Source organism: Lepus europaeus, chromosome 1, assembly GCF_033115175.1.
Source record: "Lepus europaeus isolate LE1 chromosome 1, mLepTim1.pri, whole genome shotgun sequence".
NCBI lineage: Eukaryota > Metazoa > Chordata > Mammalia > Lagomorpha > Leporidae > Lepus > Lepus europaeus.
In genome coordinates, this window is record NC_084827.1 from 163,219,617 (window position 1) to 163,233,212 (window position 13,596).

The 13,596-nt window shown below is 54.7% G+C and overlaps 1 protein-coding gene across 1 annotated transcript; it reads left to right on the top strand.

Moving 5' to 3' along the window:
- Positions 1-5,086: 5,086 nt before the first annotated feature.
- On the top strand, positions 5,087-10,077 carry LOC133760098 (sterol 26-hydroxylase, mitochondrial-like). Its single transcript, XM_062192059.1, has 8 exons — positions 5,087-5,311; positions 7,468-7,667; positions 7,803-8,000; positions 8,188-8,360; positions 8,831-8,997; positions 9,189-9,270; positions 9,355-9,567; positions 9,718-10,077. The coding sequence occupies exons 1-8, from the start codon at positions 5,148-5,150 to the stop codon at positions 9,835-9,837; spliced, it is 1,317 nt and encodes a 438-aa protein (XP_062048043.1). The 5' UTR covers positions 5,087-5,147; the 3' UTR covers positions 9,838-10,077.
- Positions 10,078-13,596: the final 3,519 nt, after the last annotated feature.

The window sequence follows — 13,596 nt, forward strand, 5'->3', positions numbered from 1 at the left end:
CTGAAGCCAGGAGCCAGGAGCTTCTTCTGGGTCTCCCACATGGGTGCAGGGGCCCAAGCACTTGGGCCATCTTCTACTGCTTTCCCAGGTCATAGCAGAGAGCTGGACTGGAAGTGGAACAGCCGGGACTCGAACTGGCACCCATATGAGATGCTGGCACTGCAGGTGGCAGCTTTACCTGCTAAGCCATAGCGCTGCCCCCCAAGTAGCTTCTTAACCACTTCAGCAAGTGTCCTCACCCCAGGAGGTTCTTGAGGGTCACCACCAGGTAATTCTTGGGGTGCCCCAGGTATTCTGAGGCAGCACTGTCCTGTTGTGCAACCCCAGGTCCTAACACCCAGCCCTCACAGCAGAAACTGGAAATGCAGGGGAGACACAGGTCTAAAGGCAAACCAGCCAAGCGACCGAGTCCTAGGCTCTGTTCCCACAGGCTTTGGTGAGCGGCAGGCACGGCTTCAGGGGCTCCCTCAACAGCGATTTGCCGTCTGTGGTAGAACACAGAAGGGAGAAGTGCAGAAGTAACGCAAATGGGAAGCCTTGGCCACAGAGGCCAGGACCAGAAAGCCCACGAGGAAGAAGAGGGTCAAAGAGTCCCACGCGGGACACAGAGGAACAGACCCAGCGTGGCCAAAGAGATCTCTGCACTCGACTTTTTTTTTTAAGATTTTTTTTTGACAGGCAGAGTTAGAGAGTGAGAGAAAGAGAGAAAGGTCTTCTTTCCGTTGGTTCACCCCCCCAGTGGCCTCTACGGCCGGTGTGTTGTGCCCGGCGCACCGCGCTGATCTGAGGCCAGGAGCCAGGTGCTTCTCCTGGTCTCTCATGGGGTGCAGGGTCCAAGCACTTGGGCCATCCTCCACTGCCTTCCCAGGCCACAGCAGAGAGCTGGACTGTCATGTTAGCATGACAAGGAGCTTTTTGGCCTTTATTTTAAAGGTGATCTAGTACTCCATTTTGTTTTTTTTATTATTATTTTTTTATTTTTTATTTTTTTGACAGGCAGAGTGGACAGTGAGAGAGAGAGACAGAGAGAAAGGTCTTCTTTTGCCGTTGGTTCACCCTCCAATGGCCGCCGCGGCTGGCGTGCTGCGGCCGGCGCACCGCGCTGATCCGATGGCAGGAGCCAGGTGCTTCTCCTGGTCTCCCACAGGGTGCAGGGCCCAAACACTTGAGCCATCCTCCACTGCACTCCCTGGCCACAGCAGAGAGCTGGCCTGGAAGAGGGGCAACCGGGACAGGATCGGTGCCCCGACCGGGACTAGAACCCGGTGTGCCGGCGCCGCAAGGCGGAGGATTAGCCTAGTGAGCCGCGGCGCCGGCCCTAGTACTCCATTTTGTAGACAACCATACTTTATTTACAAATTTTTAATTTTTATAAATATTAACAAGGGCTGGCACTGTGGCATAGCAGCTAAAGCTGCAGTCTGCAGTGCTGGCATCCCATATGGGCACCAGTTTGAGACCCGGATGCTCCATGTCCTGTCAGCTCTCTGCTGTGGCCTGGGAAAGCAGCAGAAGATAACCCAAGTCCTTGGACCCCTGCACCCAAATGGGAGACCCAGAAGAAGCTCCTGGCTCCTGGCTTCAGATCGGCTCAGCTCTAGCCATTGCAGCCATTTGGGGAGTGACCCACGGATGAAAGACTTCTCTTTCTCTCTGCCTCTGCCTCTCTGTAGCTCCGCCTTGCAAATAAATAAGTAAATCAAATAAATAAATAAGTAAGTAAATGTATGGGGAGTTAAGCTGCCAGCCACGACACCAGCGTCCCATATGAGCACTGATTCCAGCTGCCATGCTTCCAATCCAGCACTCTGCTAATGTGTCTGGAAAAGCAGCAGAGGATGGTCCAAGTGCTTGAGCCCCTGCACCCACATGGGAGATCTGGATGGATTTCCAGGCTCTTGGCTTTGGCCTGGGCAGACCTGGTCTTTGTAGCCATTTAGGGGGTAAACCAGAAGATGGAAGATTTTCTCTCTCTCTCTCTCAACTCTGCCTTTCAAATAAATAAAAAAAATCTTTAAAAGTAAAGAAAAAATATTAGCAAAATTGTCCTCCCAGTAAGGATGTATCATTTAAGACTCCTAACAGTGATGTCTGAATATTGTCTATTTCCTTCCTGGAAAATAAGTGTATTTGCTGTAGTTTACAGACAAATCAATTGTTCAAAATCATATCAGGCTGGTAGGCGTTACTGGGAGGCACATGTGGGCAACAAGCCCAAGTCACCTTGGAGTTCTGTTCACACTTCCTTCCCAGGGTGCATTCTGGGCAATTGGGTGAGTCATTGTGTTAGTCATAGAAGAATGAATCCAATTGTTTTAAATCTATTTATTTGAGAGGCAGAGAGACAGAAGACAGGAAGAGAGAGAGAGAGAGAGAACCTCCATCCCGTGGTTCACCCCCAAATGCTTGTTGCAGCCGTGGCCGGGCCGAAGCTGGAAGCTGAGAGCTCATACAGCTCTCCCACGTGGGAACCCGATTGCTTGGTCAGTCACTGCTGCCTCCCAGGGTCCTCATTAGCGAGAAGCCGGAGTCGGGAAGTGGAACCAAGCGGCAAACCCAGGCACCCTGATACGGGACTCGGGCGTGCCAGCCGGCGTCTCAGCTGATAGGCCAAATGCCTGCCCCAGATTCCCTTTTTTTTTTTTTTTTTTTAATGCCAGAAGTAAAACCAGTGAGATTGGCATTTTTCTAGTCTAAGGAGATGAGTGAGGCTTCCCTTCTGTAATTTGAATATGACAGATCTCTCCTCTTTAATCTTAATGCCTCTTTTACAGATATCCTTTGGCTTAATTTCTTTACTGGAACACATTCTGTTCGTCTTAAAATCTTAAAAGACTACAGAAAAATGAAGTAGCTGGGAAATCACCACTTCATTTTCTGTGGAGGTGTAACTTAGCCAGTACGTGCATCAATTTTTTGCCAGTGAATTTAGTCTCGGGGTCTGTGGGTTCTCTTTCCTCCGCCATTGTGTGGCTTGCTTTTGTTTCGTGGATGTGGATTCGTGTGCCTCCTCCTGTACCAGTGCGGGGCGGAGGGCGCTCTGCCCTTTCAACCACGAAATGGACATGCAGTTCTCAAACTGCCAGTCTCAGTGCTTCTCGCAGGCAACCTCATTTGATTGAATCTTTTCTTTTTTAAAGATTTATTTACTTATTTGAAAGAGTTACAGAGAGGCAGAGAGGCAGAGAAGCAGAGAGAGAGAGAGAGATCTTCCATCCACTGGTTCACTCCCCAGATGGCTGCAATGGCCAGAGCTGCGCTTATCTGAAGCCAGGAGCCAGGAGCTTCTTCCAGGTCTCCCACGTGGGTCCTTGGGCCATCTTCTACTGCTTTCCAGGCCATAGCAGAAAGCTGGATCAGAAGTAGAGCAGCCGGGACTCGAACTGGCGCCCATATGAGATGCCTGCAGACCGGGGCTTTACCCCACTGCACCACAGCGCCAGCCCCTCGATCGAATCTTATCTCAGGGAAGCAGCATTCAGAAAAGCCAAAGTCTCTTTTCCGAGTCTCCTGTTTTGTTTTAGACTTTCTTTTTTCTTTTCTTTTCTTTCTTTTTTTTTTTTTTTTTTTTTGACAGGCCGAATGGACAGTGAGAGAGAGAGACAGAGAGAAAGGTCTTCTTTTGCCATTGGTTCACCCTCCAATGGCCGCTGCAGCCAGCGCACCACGCTGATCCGAAGGCAGGAGCCAGGTGCTTCTCCTGGTCTCCCATGGGGTGCAGGGCCCAAGCACTTGGGCCATCCTCCACTGCACTCCCGGGCCACAGCAGAGAGCTGGCCTGGAAGAGGGGCAACCAGGACAGAATCTGGCGCCGGCCTAGACTTTCAACCTTAAATTTTATGTTAGCTTTTCCAACATTGATCTCATTTGAGAAGGTTTTCCATTTTGTTGTCTTCTTCTTTTTTAAACGCTCTGATACTTCATTTTTTCATGTGAATGTGATATTAATACAAAGAGAACAGATTCAACTGTAAGACTATAATGATATCTGCTTGCTCTTCCTTCCTCTCTCCCCTCTGGCCTTTCTTCATTTTTTAGTTTTTAAGATAACATGTTTTGGCCGGCACCGCGGCTCACTAGGCTAATCCTCCGCCTGCGGTGCCGGCACTCTGGGTTCTAGTCCTGGTTGGGGCACCGGATTCTGTCCCAGTTGCTCCTCTTCCAGGCCAGCTCTCTGCTGTGGCCCGGGAAGGCAGTGGAGGATGGCCCAAGTGCTTGGGTCCTGCACCTGCATGGGAGACCAGGAGAAGCTCCTAGCTTTGGATCAGCACAGCGCCAGCTGTAGTAGCCATTGGGGAGTGAACCAACAGAAGGAAGACCTTTCTCTCTGTCTCTCTCTCTCACTGTCTAACTCTGCCTGTCAAAAAAAAAGAAAAAAATAAATAACATGTTTTTAATTTACGTTACAAAGACTTAGCGCTGCACTTAATAAAGAGTTCAGCAGGAATGTGGATCTTTCTAAGCTTTACCTTCCCAGCACCAAAATGTCTTCCTTTTCTGTCATTTTTCAGCGCTCTAGAAACACGGTAGCCATGTCAACATCACAGGTGCTGTAGGTATCACTTGTCACGTGCTTTAGAACTTGTAAGCGAAAATATTTGAGAATTGCATGACTTAGCCAGTACATTTTTAAAAATCCGCATACCACGGAGTTTAATTCCTGCAGGTATCCTGTCTTCATCGTCCGGCTTCTTGTCTTTTCTGGAGTCTCTGATCGTCTTCTTTCTTGTTGATAACACAGAGTTGGGTTCATCCTGTTGGGAGCCACCTGCAGAGAAGGAGACAGAGTGGCTTCCCACTGCACCTCACTAAAGGACTCAGTTTCCCTAACTCGCTGGTCCCCCCAGTGCCGACATCTTGACACACCCAGCTTGCCGCATCTCCCAGTTTTTTCGTCCCATCCCTCCGGGGATCTCATTTCCCCAGGACCACCAGACAGACACCCATTGTGGCCGGATCCCAGCTCTTTTTCTCAGGGCTCCCCCTTGGAAAGCACGGGTCACCCCATGCGTGCCCCCTCTCTCTGGTGCGGCCGTCGGCTGCTCCCCCACCCCATCTCCTCTCCTCGAAGTGCCCGCCCAGCCGGGCCCCAGTAATTCAGCTTCGTTGACCCCCCCCAGGTACTGAACAAGGCCAGGTATGGTCCGATGTGGGTGTCCTACCTGGGGCCCCAGTTGTTTGTGAACCTGGCCAGCGCCCCGCTCGTGGAGATGGTGATGCGGCAAGAGGGCAAGTACCCGGTCCGGAATGACATGCAGCTGTGGAAGGAGCACCGCGACCACCAGGACCTGGCCTACGGGGTCTTCACCACGTGAGCCGGGGCCCGGCCAGGCTCAGTGGGATGTCGGGCAGAGCGGGATCGGCGTGTGCCCTCTGAGCCCGGCACGCACTCTAGAAGCCGCGGCTGGCACGGGCGGAAGTCCAGGGAGGGGGCCCTGGCTTTTCCACTCGTAAACTGTGGCTGTGGTGTGGACGAGTGAAGGTTTCCCCCTTTGCCCTGTGTCTCTACCTGTGAGACAGGAGGTGTGGACCACAGCATCCCCATGGCATCCCTGGGGCCTTTCTGGATCCATTGTTCTCTATCGTGGTTGGAAACATGACAGGTTGTAATGGAGTGGATCTGCCTATTTAGAGAACACAACGTGGCCATATCCCTTGGGAAGGCTCATCTAACCTGATAAAGAATTTCCCGAATTAGTGCTCTTTTTTGCCTGTCACCTTCATAGGTGCTTCCCACAGAGAGAGGGAGGCGTTTGCCTAGGACAGTTGCGATTTTGGCAGTGACAAGTTAAAGCACGGGCCAAGTGTGTTACGTACTCGTGCCAGTCCAAGCAGGTGAATGGGAATCTTAGATGTTACATTATTCCCCAGGCCACAGGCTATAGCTGGCATATTACGGCCTTCTACAGTGTGTTAATAGAATTCGAAAACCAGCGAATGGCTTTGCCCCTCCCCAGCTGTTTGACATCCATGTTTATATATATATGTATATGTATATATATGTATATATATATATTACCCATTTTATTCAAGAGGCAGAGAGACAGAGAGATCTTCCATCCATCCAAGGGTTCACTCCCCATATGCCCACACTCAACTAGGTCTCCTACGTGGGTGGCAGGGACCCGAGTATTTGAGCCACCGCCTGTTGCCTCCCTGGGTGCATGCGAGCAGGGCGCTGGATTGGGAAGCAGAAAAGTCAGGACTTCAGCTGGCACTCGGATGAGGGATGTGGGTGTCCCAAGTGGCGGCTTAACCCGCCGCACCACAGGGCCCGCGCCTTGCTGCGTGGTCCGCCTCATTTTCCCTGGACGCGTGCTAATATAGGCTCGGATAGGTCACACTCCTCTTCCTCTTAAAATCGGACCGCATTAGACTTCCTGCTCTTCAACCAGCTTGAAAAGATGGGCTCATCCCTCCCGCTTACAGGCAGTAGTAGCCTGGCGGACAGCTCCCAGAGGTGGTCCCACCCACCTGAGCATCCCCGCCTAACCGGTGAGGAAGCCAGCCAGGTACTGCATGCCCAGGGCCTCAGCCTGGTGGGCCTCCCTGTGCCCTTGACCTCTGACCTTGGCTTAATGCCAGAGGAGCACAGTGAGCCAGAACCTAAGCGCCCCAGGAATCTGATCTGCTCTGCTTCGGCCTCCTCTTGGAGGAACTGGCACCAGCTTTCACTTCGCTGTGGAGGATCCCAGAGTTGCTGGGCTCTGGGACAATCGTGGCCAGGGTTCCTTCAGCACCCGCCACGTGTCAGGCGGCGATCTCAGCACTTCAGTGATCCGAGCAGCCCCCCTCAGCCAGGCACTGCTGTTATCCCCATTTTGCAGACGGGGCAACAGAGGCACACAGGTGTTAAGACACCTGCCCCTGGGGTCACTCCGTCAGTGATGTCAGACCCGTAACTCGACCCTCGGCAGTCTGGTTCTAGATGCTCACCTCGCTCACTCCCACTGTGCTGGAGAGACCCTGACATCCTGGGACTCTGAGCTTCTGCCACTGGAAAGCTTGGAGGTGGGGCTGGGACTGTGGCTCAGTGGGTTAAGCTGCAGCCTGTGTCCCTGGCATTCCATATGAGCACCGATTTGAGTTTCAGCTGCTCCACTTCCAGTCCAGTTCCCTGCTAATGTGCCTGGGACAGAAGCAAAAGTTGGCCCAAGTGCTTGGGCCCCTGCACCCACGTGGGAGACCCGAAGAAGCCCTTCTCCACTCCTGGCTCCAAGCCCTGGCCATTGTGGCTATTTGGAGAGTGAACCAGCAAATGGCAGATCTGTCTCTCCCTCTCTCCCTCTAACTCTGCCTTTCAAATACAACAAATAAAATCTCGAAAAGAAAAGGACAGCCAGCTTGGTGCTTCTCCGGTTCTAAAATCCAGGAAGCTGAGACTCCCCTGGACTCCGGGGGAGCCTCGGGGTGCCTCCGTGCCCTGTTGGTGGCTTAGGTGTGTGTTGCTCCTCTGTGTGCCCGCAGGGAGGGGCACGACTGGTACCAGCTGCGCCACGCTCTGAACCAGCGCTTGCTGAAGCCAGCAGACGCTGCACTCTACACTGATGTTCTCAATGAAGTGATTGACAGCTTTGTGGTTCGACTGGACCAGCTGCGAGCAGAGAGCGCCTTGGGGGACCAGGTGCCCGACATGGCTGACTTGCTCTACCACTTTGCTCTAGAAGGTACCCTTGTTGGGAGAGGGGCTCTGGGGTGGGGGGCGGATGGGCCAGGGGTAGGCCGTGCTTCCCCTTTGGAGGCCCTCTGGACTGTGGATGCGCCGGCTCTGCCTCCTGTGACGGCCTCCCCATACTACTCAGCCATTTGCTACATCCTGTTCGAGAAACGTATCGGTTGCCTGGAAGCATCCATCCCCAAGGACACGGAGAACTTCATCAGATCTGTAGGGCTCATGTTCCAGAACTCAGTCTACGTCACCTTCCTCCCCAAGTGGACCCGCCCCCTGCTGCCCTTCTGGAAGCGCTACCTGGACGCCTGGGACACCATCTTCTCCTTTGGTGAGAGGCCCCACGCTGGAGCCAGGGGAGGGAGCCGGGGCTGTCAGCTGGGTCTGCACCCGTCCCAGGGCCTTCTCCCGTGTGCCTCTGGCTGTTGGCATGGTCCTGAGCCCCTGGAGGTCGGGACGGACCCCTGGAGGTCAGGACTGCTGGCCTCATTCTCTCCCATTCTCCACTGCGCCTGCAGGAAAAAAGCTGATTGATCAGAAACTTAAGGAGGTCGCGGCCCAGCTCCAGTCAGCGGGGCCAGAAGGGGTCCGGGTATCCGGCTACCTGCATTCCCTGCTGACCAACGGACAGCTGAGTCCCCGAGAGGCCCTGGGCAGCCTGCCTGAGCTCCTGCTGGCCGGAGTGGACACGGTGTGTGAAGGTCCCAGCTCCTGTCCTGGACCACCTCTGTTACCCACCGACTGACCGTGACCTTCCTCTGCTTCTCTCTCTGTGACGCGGATGCGATGCTAGGAGGACGCACAGGGCACGCAGCCCTGCCAGAGCGAGCTGGGGCTGGTCCTGCAGGGGGGCCCATGACTCCCGGAATCTCACATGCACTCTGCCTCTGGCTTGCTGCAGTTTAAGGGGACAGTGGAAAGCGTGTCCCCAAGCACCTTCCATCCAGCTTTTCGGCCTGCTATGTCTCTCTTTGTTATCGCCTTCTACTTGCCTCGTCCCAGTGTGGAGGCACAATAGGCACAGAACTCCCCGCGAACCTCCGTGTTGGGGCAAGTTACCGCCTACCCCCCGATATTTCGCATGCATCCACTCATACATCCCCACCCCGCTGGCGCCTCTCCTGGAATGCCCCCTCATTGCGTCTCCCACTCTGCTCCTAGACGTCCAACACGCTCACGTGGGCCCTATACCACCTTTCAAAGAACCCAGAGATCCAGGCGGCCTTGCGCAAGGAGGTGGTGGGTGTGGTGGCGGCTGGGCAGGTGCCGCAGCACAAGGACTTTGCCCACATGCCCCTGCTCAAAGCAGTGCTGAAGGAGACCCTGCGGTAGGCTGCAGCACCCCCCACCCCCAGCACAAACCCCTAGGTGTGTGGGCGGAGTCAGAGCTGAGAATAGGAAGTGGGGGCTGGGCATAGAGGGGATGGGAATTGGGGCTGGGGGCTACAGGGGTAGGAAAGGGGCAGGCACTGTGCCTCAAACGCTTGAATCCAGACTTCAGAGTTCCTTCTCCCTGCAGTCTGTACCCAGTGATCCCTGCAAACTCCCGCATCATCGTGGACAAGGAGATCGAAGTCGGTGGCTTCCTCTTCCCCAAGAATGTGAGTGGGGCTGCAGAGCGTGGGGCCCGGGAGTGTGGGCCGCCCAGGCGGATGGAGTCAACGCCGACCATTCTTCCTCCATAGACCCAGTTCGTGTTCTGCCATTACGCGACGTCCCGGGACCCCAGCACCTTCTCTGAGCCTGACACCTTCTGGCCCTACCGCTGGCTGAGGAGAGGCCAGTCCGAGACCTCCAAGACCCAGCACCCATTTGGCTCTGTGCCCTTTGGCTACGGGGTCCGGGCCTGCCTGGGCCGCAGGATAGCGGAACTAGAGATGCAGCTGCTGCTGGCCAGGGTGAGTGGGGAGAGGCTGCAGGGAGATGTGGGGGTCCTCCAGGAGGAGGGCAGGGAGGGTCAGGTGGGAGCGTGCAGACCAGGGCAGTGGGTGGGAGTCACAGAGGCCGATGGCCCGTGTGTGTGTGTGTGTGTGTTCTCTGCCTCCCAGCTGATCCAGCGGTATGAGCTGATGCTGGCGCCCGAGACGGGGGAGGTGCAGAGCGTGGCCCGCATCGTCCTCGTTCCCAATAAGAAGGTGGGCCTGCGCTTCCTGCCCACGCAGCGCTGAGCCGGGCCCTGCCCTCAGGGGCTTGTCCCAGCCCCTGGCACTGTGGCTCCTGGCCACTGCCGTGCCTCAGGTGAGGAGGGAGAGAAGGGGCCGGAAGATCCCAGCGCCCCTTCTCACAGAACCCCGAGCTTTGGCCACTTGGATCCTTTGCAGCAGCTCCCACTCAGATGCAAGGCCCCTCCCTCAGTGCATTGCTGTCCTGGGCACCGAATGGAATAAAGGACTTTTGTTAACTCCCGAGACCTGGGTCGTTCTTTGTGGCTAGCCAGCATCCAAACCCCTCTCTGTGCCTGGGGAATGCCCTTTCCCACCTGGGAATCACGGTGGAGGTCAGCTGTCTCCCTCTGAGAGCATCACCCAGGGGCCTGAGCCTCACAGCGCACAGCACCGGTCCCTTTGGCTGTCAAAGTCAGGAGCCACCCCCCGGGAAGTGCTGAGCCATAGGAACTGTCGCACAAGAGTTCCTGGAAGGGCTGTAGGTGGGCCTGGAGCTGACCTCGGAGGCTCTGCGTGGGCTGGGCAGCGGGGAGCTGTCACTCCAACTCAGTAATGGCGCTAAAGCTCTCGGTACCCTGGAGGCCAAGAGCAGCAGCCCTCGGACCTGTGCTAGCACCTCCCAGCTGCCCAGCGGCCGGAGGAGTAGGGGTGGACCCAGCCCAGCCTCCGCCTCTCTCTCCTTCCAGATCTGTCCTGGTTGTGTGTGAGAGCAGCTTGGGGGCTCCCGTGGGCATTGTCGTTTCTAGTACAGAAAGCCACAGGAGACAGAGGAACCCACCCCCAGCCTGGAAACTGCGAGCCCCAGCCCCAGTGTAAATTTTTTGCTAAATCATAGAAAAAAAAAAAAAAAGTAAATGGACTTTGTCATACCTGTGGGAATATTTCAGAATCCCATCATGCATCGCCCTGATTAAAATTCTGCAGTGGCCCGAAGTCCCTCCCGCGGCTTGGCCGGCTCATTGTGTTCTAGTACTTTCCACCCCTTCCCAGGGCGGAGCCGACTTCCTTGCCTTCCCCCAGCACATTATGCTCTTTGTGGCCTCAACGCTTGGTACTTGCTGTGCCCTCTCTTGGAACAGCCTCTTCACCAACTGGCACATCATCCCAGATAATTTGCTCATCCCCGGGACTCAGCTCAAATGTCATTGCCTCTGCGAAGCCCTCCCTGATCTCCCTGGGCTATGGGGTGCCCTTCCCCAGCCTCGCCTTGGGCACGCCTGCCTGCCTGCCTGCTGCTGCCCCACGGCCTCCCGGACCAGCTGTGAGCACAGACTAAGCTCCTCTCACTCTGCTACTCTGTGACCAGCTGCCAGCAGGTGCTTGGTAAATGATTGTTGGGTGAGAAAGGACTGGAGTAGGGGAAGGGGAGGGGAGGGAGAGGAGAGGAGAGGAGGGGAGGGAGAGGAGGGGAGGGGAAGGGAGGGGAGCAGAAGACACAGTTTTCTACATTGAGAAGAGGCACCTGGAGGGAATTGGATAGAATTCCTCTACTAAGGGCTGGCTGTCCACCCCACCTGTGCAGTGGGTTCACCTGGGAGAGCCTGTCATAAATGCAGAGGAGAGGGGCTGGGCACAGAGGTGCCAGGGTCTCTGTCACAAAGTCAGCGACAGTAGACTTGTGTCGTCCCCAGGGTGCTACTCCCTCAAACCCGCATCGCTGAGCTGCGGGGGCTACACCAGCCCCTCCGTGCTGGTGCTGGGGTTGGGGTGGACACCTGTGTGGTGTTACTGGGTGCAGCTGGAGTTCGTAGTGGCTGTCAGTGTTCATGGTCTGCCGCTGAGTTCATGGATTTATTAGGCTAAGTTCACGTTCCTCCAGGAAGGCGGTGTGTGTTTGGCACAGCTTGAGATGCCAACCTCCCATGCCTGGACACTCTGCTTCTGACTCCAGCCTCCTGTGGATAGACACCCTGGGCGGCAGCGCAGTGGCTCAAGTACTTGGGTCCCTGTTGCCCACATGGGAGACCCTGACGGAGTCCCAGGCTCCTGGCTTTGGCCTGGCCCAGCGCCAGCTGCTGCAAGCATTTGGGGAGTAGCCCAGCAGATGGGTGATCTCTCTGTTTGTCAGGCTGTCCCTCTGTTGTTCCACCTTTCAAAAAAAGGAGAGAAACTCATGAGGATTTCCATCATGAAAAACAGCATGGAGGCTCCTCAAAGTGTTAAAAATAAAACTTCCATATGCTCTAGCAATTCCACTGCCAGGTGCATGTCCAGTGACAGGAAAGATACGTTGAAGTGATGCCTGCACTCCAATATTCATTGTAGATTCACAACAGCCAAGATGTGGAATCCGCCCCACTGTCTACCCGAGGATAAACAGATAAAGCAAACGTGATGTCCAGACACACTGGCATGTTACTTAGCCTCAAGCAAGAGAAAGGGGGCAGAAAGGTGTTGGCGCAGCAGTTAAGACACTGCGTCCCATGTTGGAGTGCCTGGGTTCGAGTCCCTATTCCATGCTGATCCAACTTCCTGTTAATGCGCACCCTGGGAGGCAGCAGGTGATGGCTCCCTGCCATCCATGTGGGAGACCCTAATGAAGTCCCAGGCTTCTGGCCATGGCCTTACCCAGCCTTGGCTCTTGTGGACATTTGAGGAGCAAACCAGCCAATGGAAGGTCTCTCTATGCCTGTCTTTGTCATTCTGCCTTTCAGATAATAATAATAATAATAATAATAATAATAATAATTTAAAAATAAGGGTAAGCATTTGGCACAGCAGTTCAAGTTGCCTCTTGGGATACTTACATCCCACACTGGAGTAACTGATCCAAGTCCCAGTCACTCTGCTTCCAGCCAGCTTCCTGCTAGTGCACACCCCGGGATGGCTCAAGTCCTGGGGTCCCTGCCGCCCACGTGGCAGACCTGGGCGGAGTTCCTGCTTCCCGGCTCAGCCTGCTCCAGTACAGCAGTTGCGGGCATTTTTGAAGTGAACCAGGGGATGGAAGAGCTCTGTCTGTCTCATTGTCTGTCTTTCGAATAAAATGAAAATAAACAAACCTTTAAAGACTACTGAAAAATAAATAAACCTTAAAAACCCCACAGAAATCCCGCCATGTGTGACATGGGTGAACCGGGAGGATGGTGAACTGAGCCAGACAGAGAGACAGACACCACAGACCCTTTGTCTCCTGCCGTCGGACGTCTCATCTGAAGAAGCCCAACTCGCAGAAACAGATCAAAAGGATGCTTCCCATGGCTCAGTCAGGGGTGAGGGGACTGGGAGAGTTGACAAAGGACACAAAATTTCAGGTCGATGAGGAGAAGAAATTCAAGCGCTCCATTGGCCATCAGGATGCTCACAACTCTATACTGTGTAATTGAAAACCACTAAGAGTAAACTGCAGGGGGGCCAGCGCCATGGCTCACTTGGTTAATCCTCCGCCTGCGGTGCTGGTATCCCATATGGGCGCCGGGTTCTAGTCCCGGTTGCTCCTCTTCCAGTCCAGCTCTTTGCTGTGGCCCAGAAAGGCAGTGGAGGATGGCCCAAGTGCTTGGGCCCTGCACCCCATGGGAGACCAGGAGGAAGCACTTGGCTCCTGGCTTCAGATCGGTGCAGCGCTGGCCATGGCGGCCATTTGGGGAGTGAACCAACGGAAGGGAGACCTTTCTCTCTGTCTCTCTCTCTCACTGTCTATAACTCTGTCTGTCAAATAAATAAAAAAAAAAAAAGAGGAAACTTCAAATGTTGAGGCAGTGCTGACGTTGGATAGCTCCAGTTATCCACTCCGTCATGTTTACATACATCAGTACATGCTGTACG

Coding starts and splice junctions, on each gene's coding strand:
- LOC133760098 (XM_062192059.1), top strand. CDS start 5,148: ATGTGGGTGTCCTACCTGGGGCCCCAGTTGTTTGTGAACCTGGCCAGC. Junction 8,001..8,187: donor GGACACCATCTTCTCCTTTG/GTGAGAGGCCCC, acceptor CTGCGCCTGCAG/GAAAAAAGCTGATTGATCAG. Junction 8,998..9,188: donor GTGCTGAAGGAGACCCTGCG/GTAGGCTGCAGC, acceptor TTCTCCCTGCAG/TCTGTACCCAGTGATCCCTG.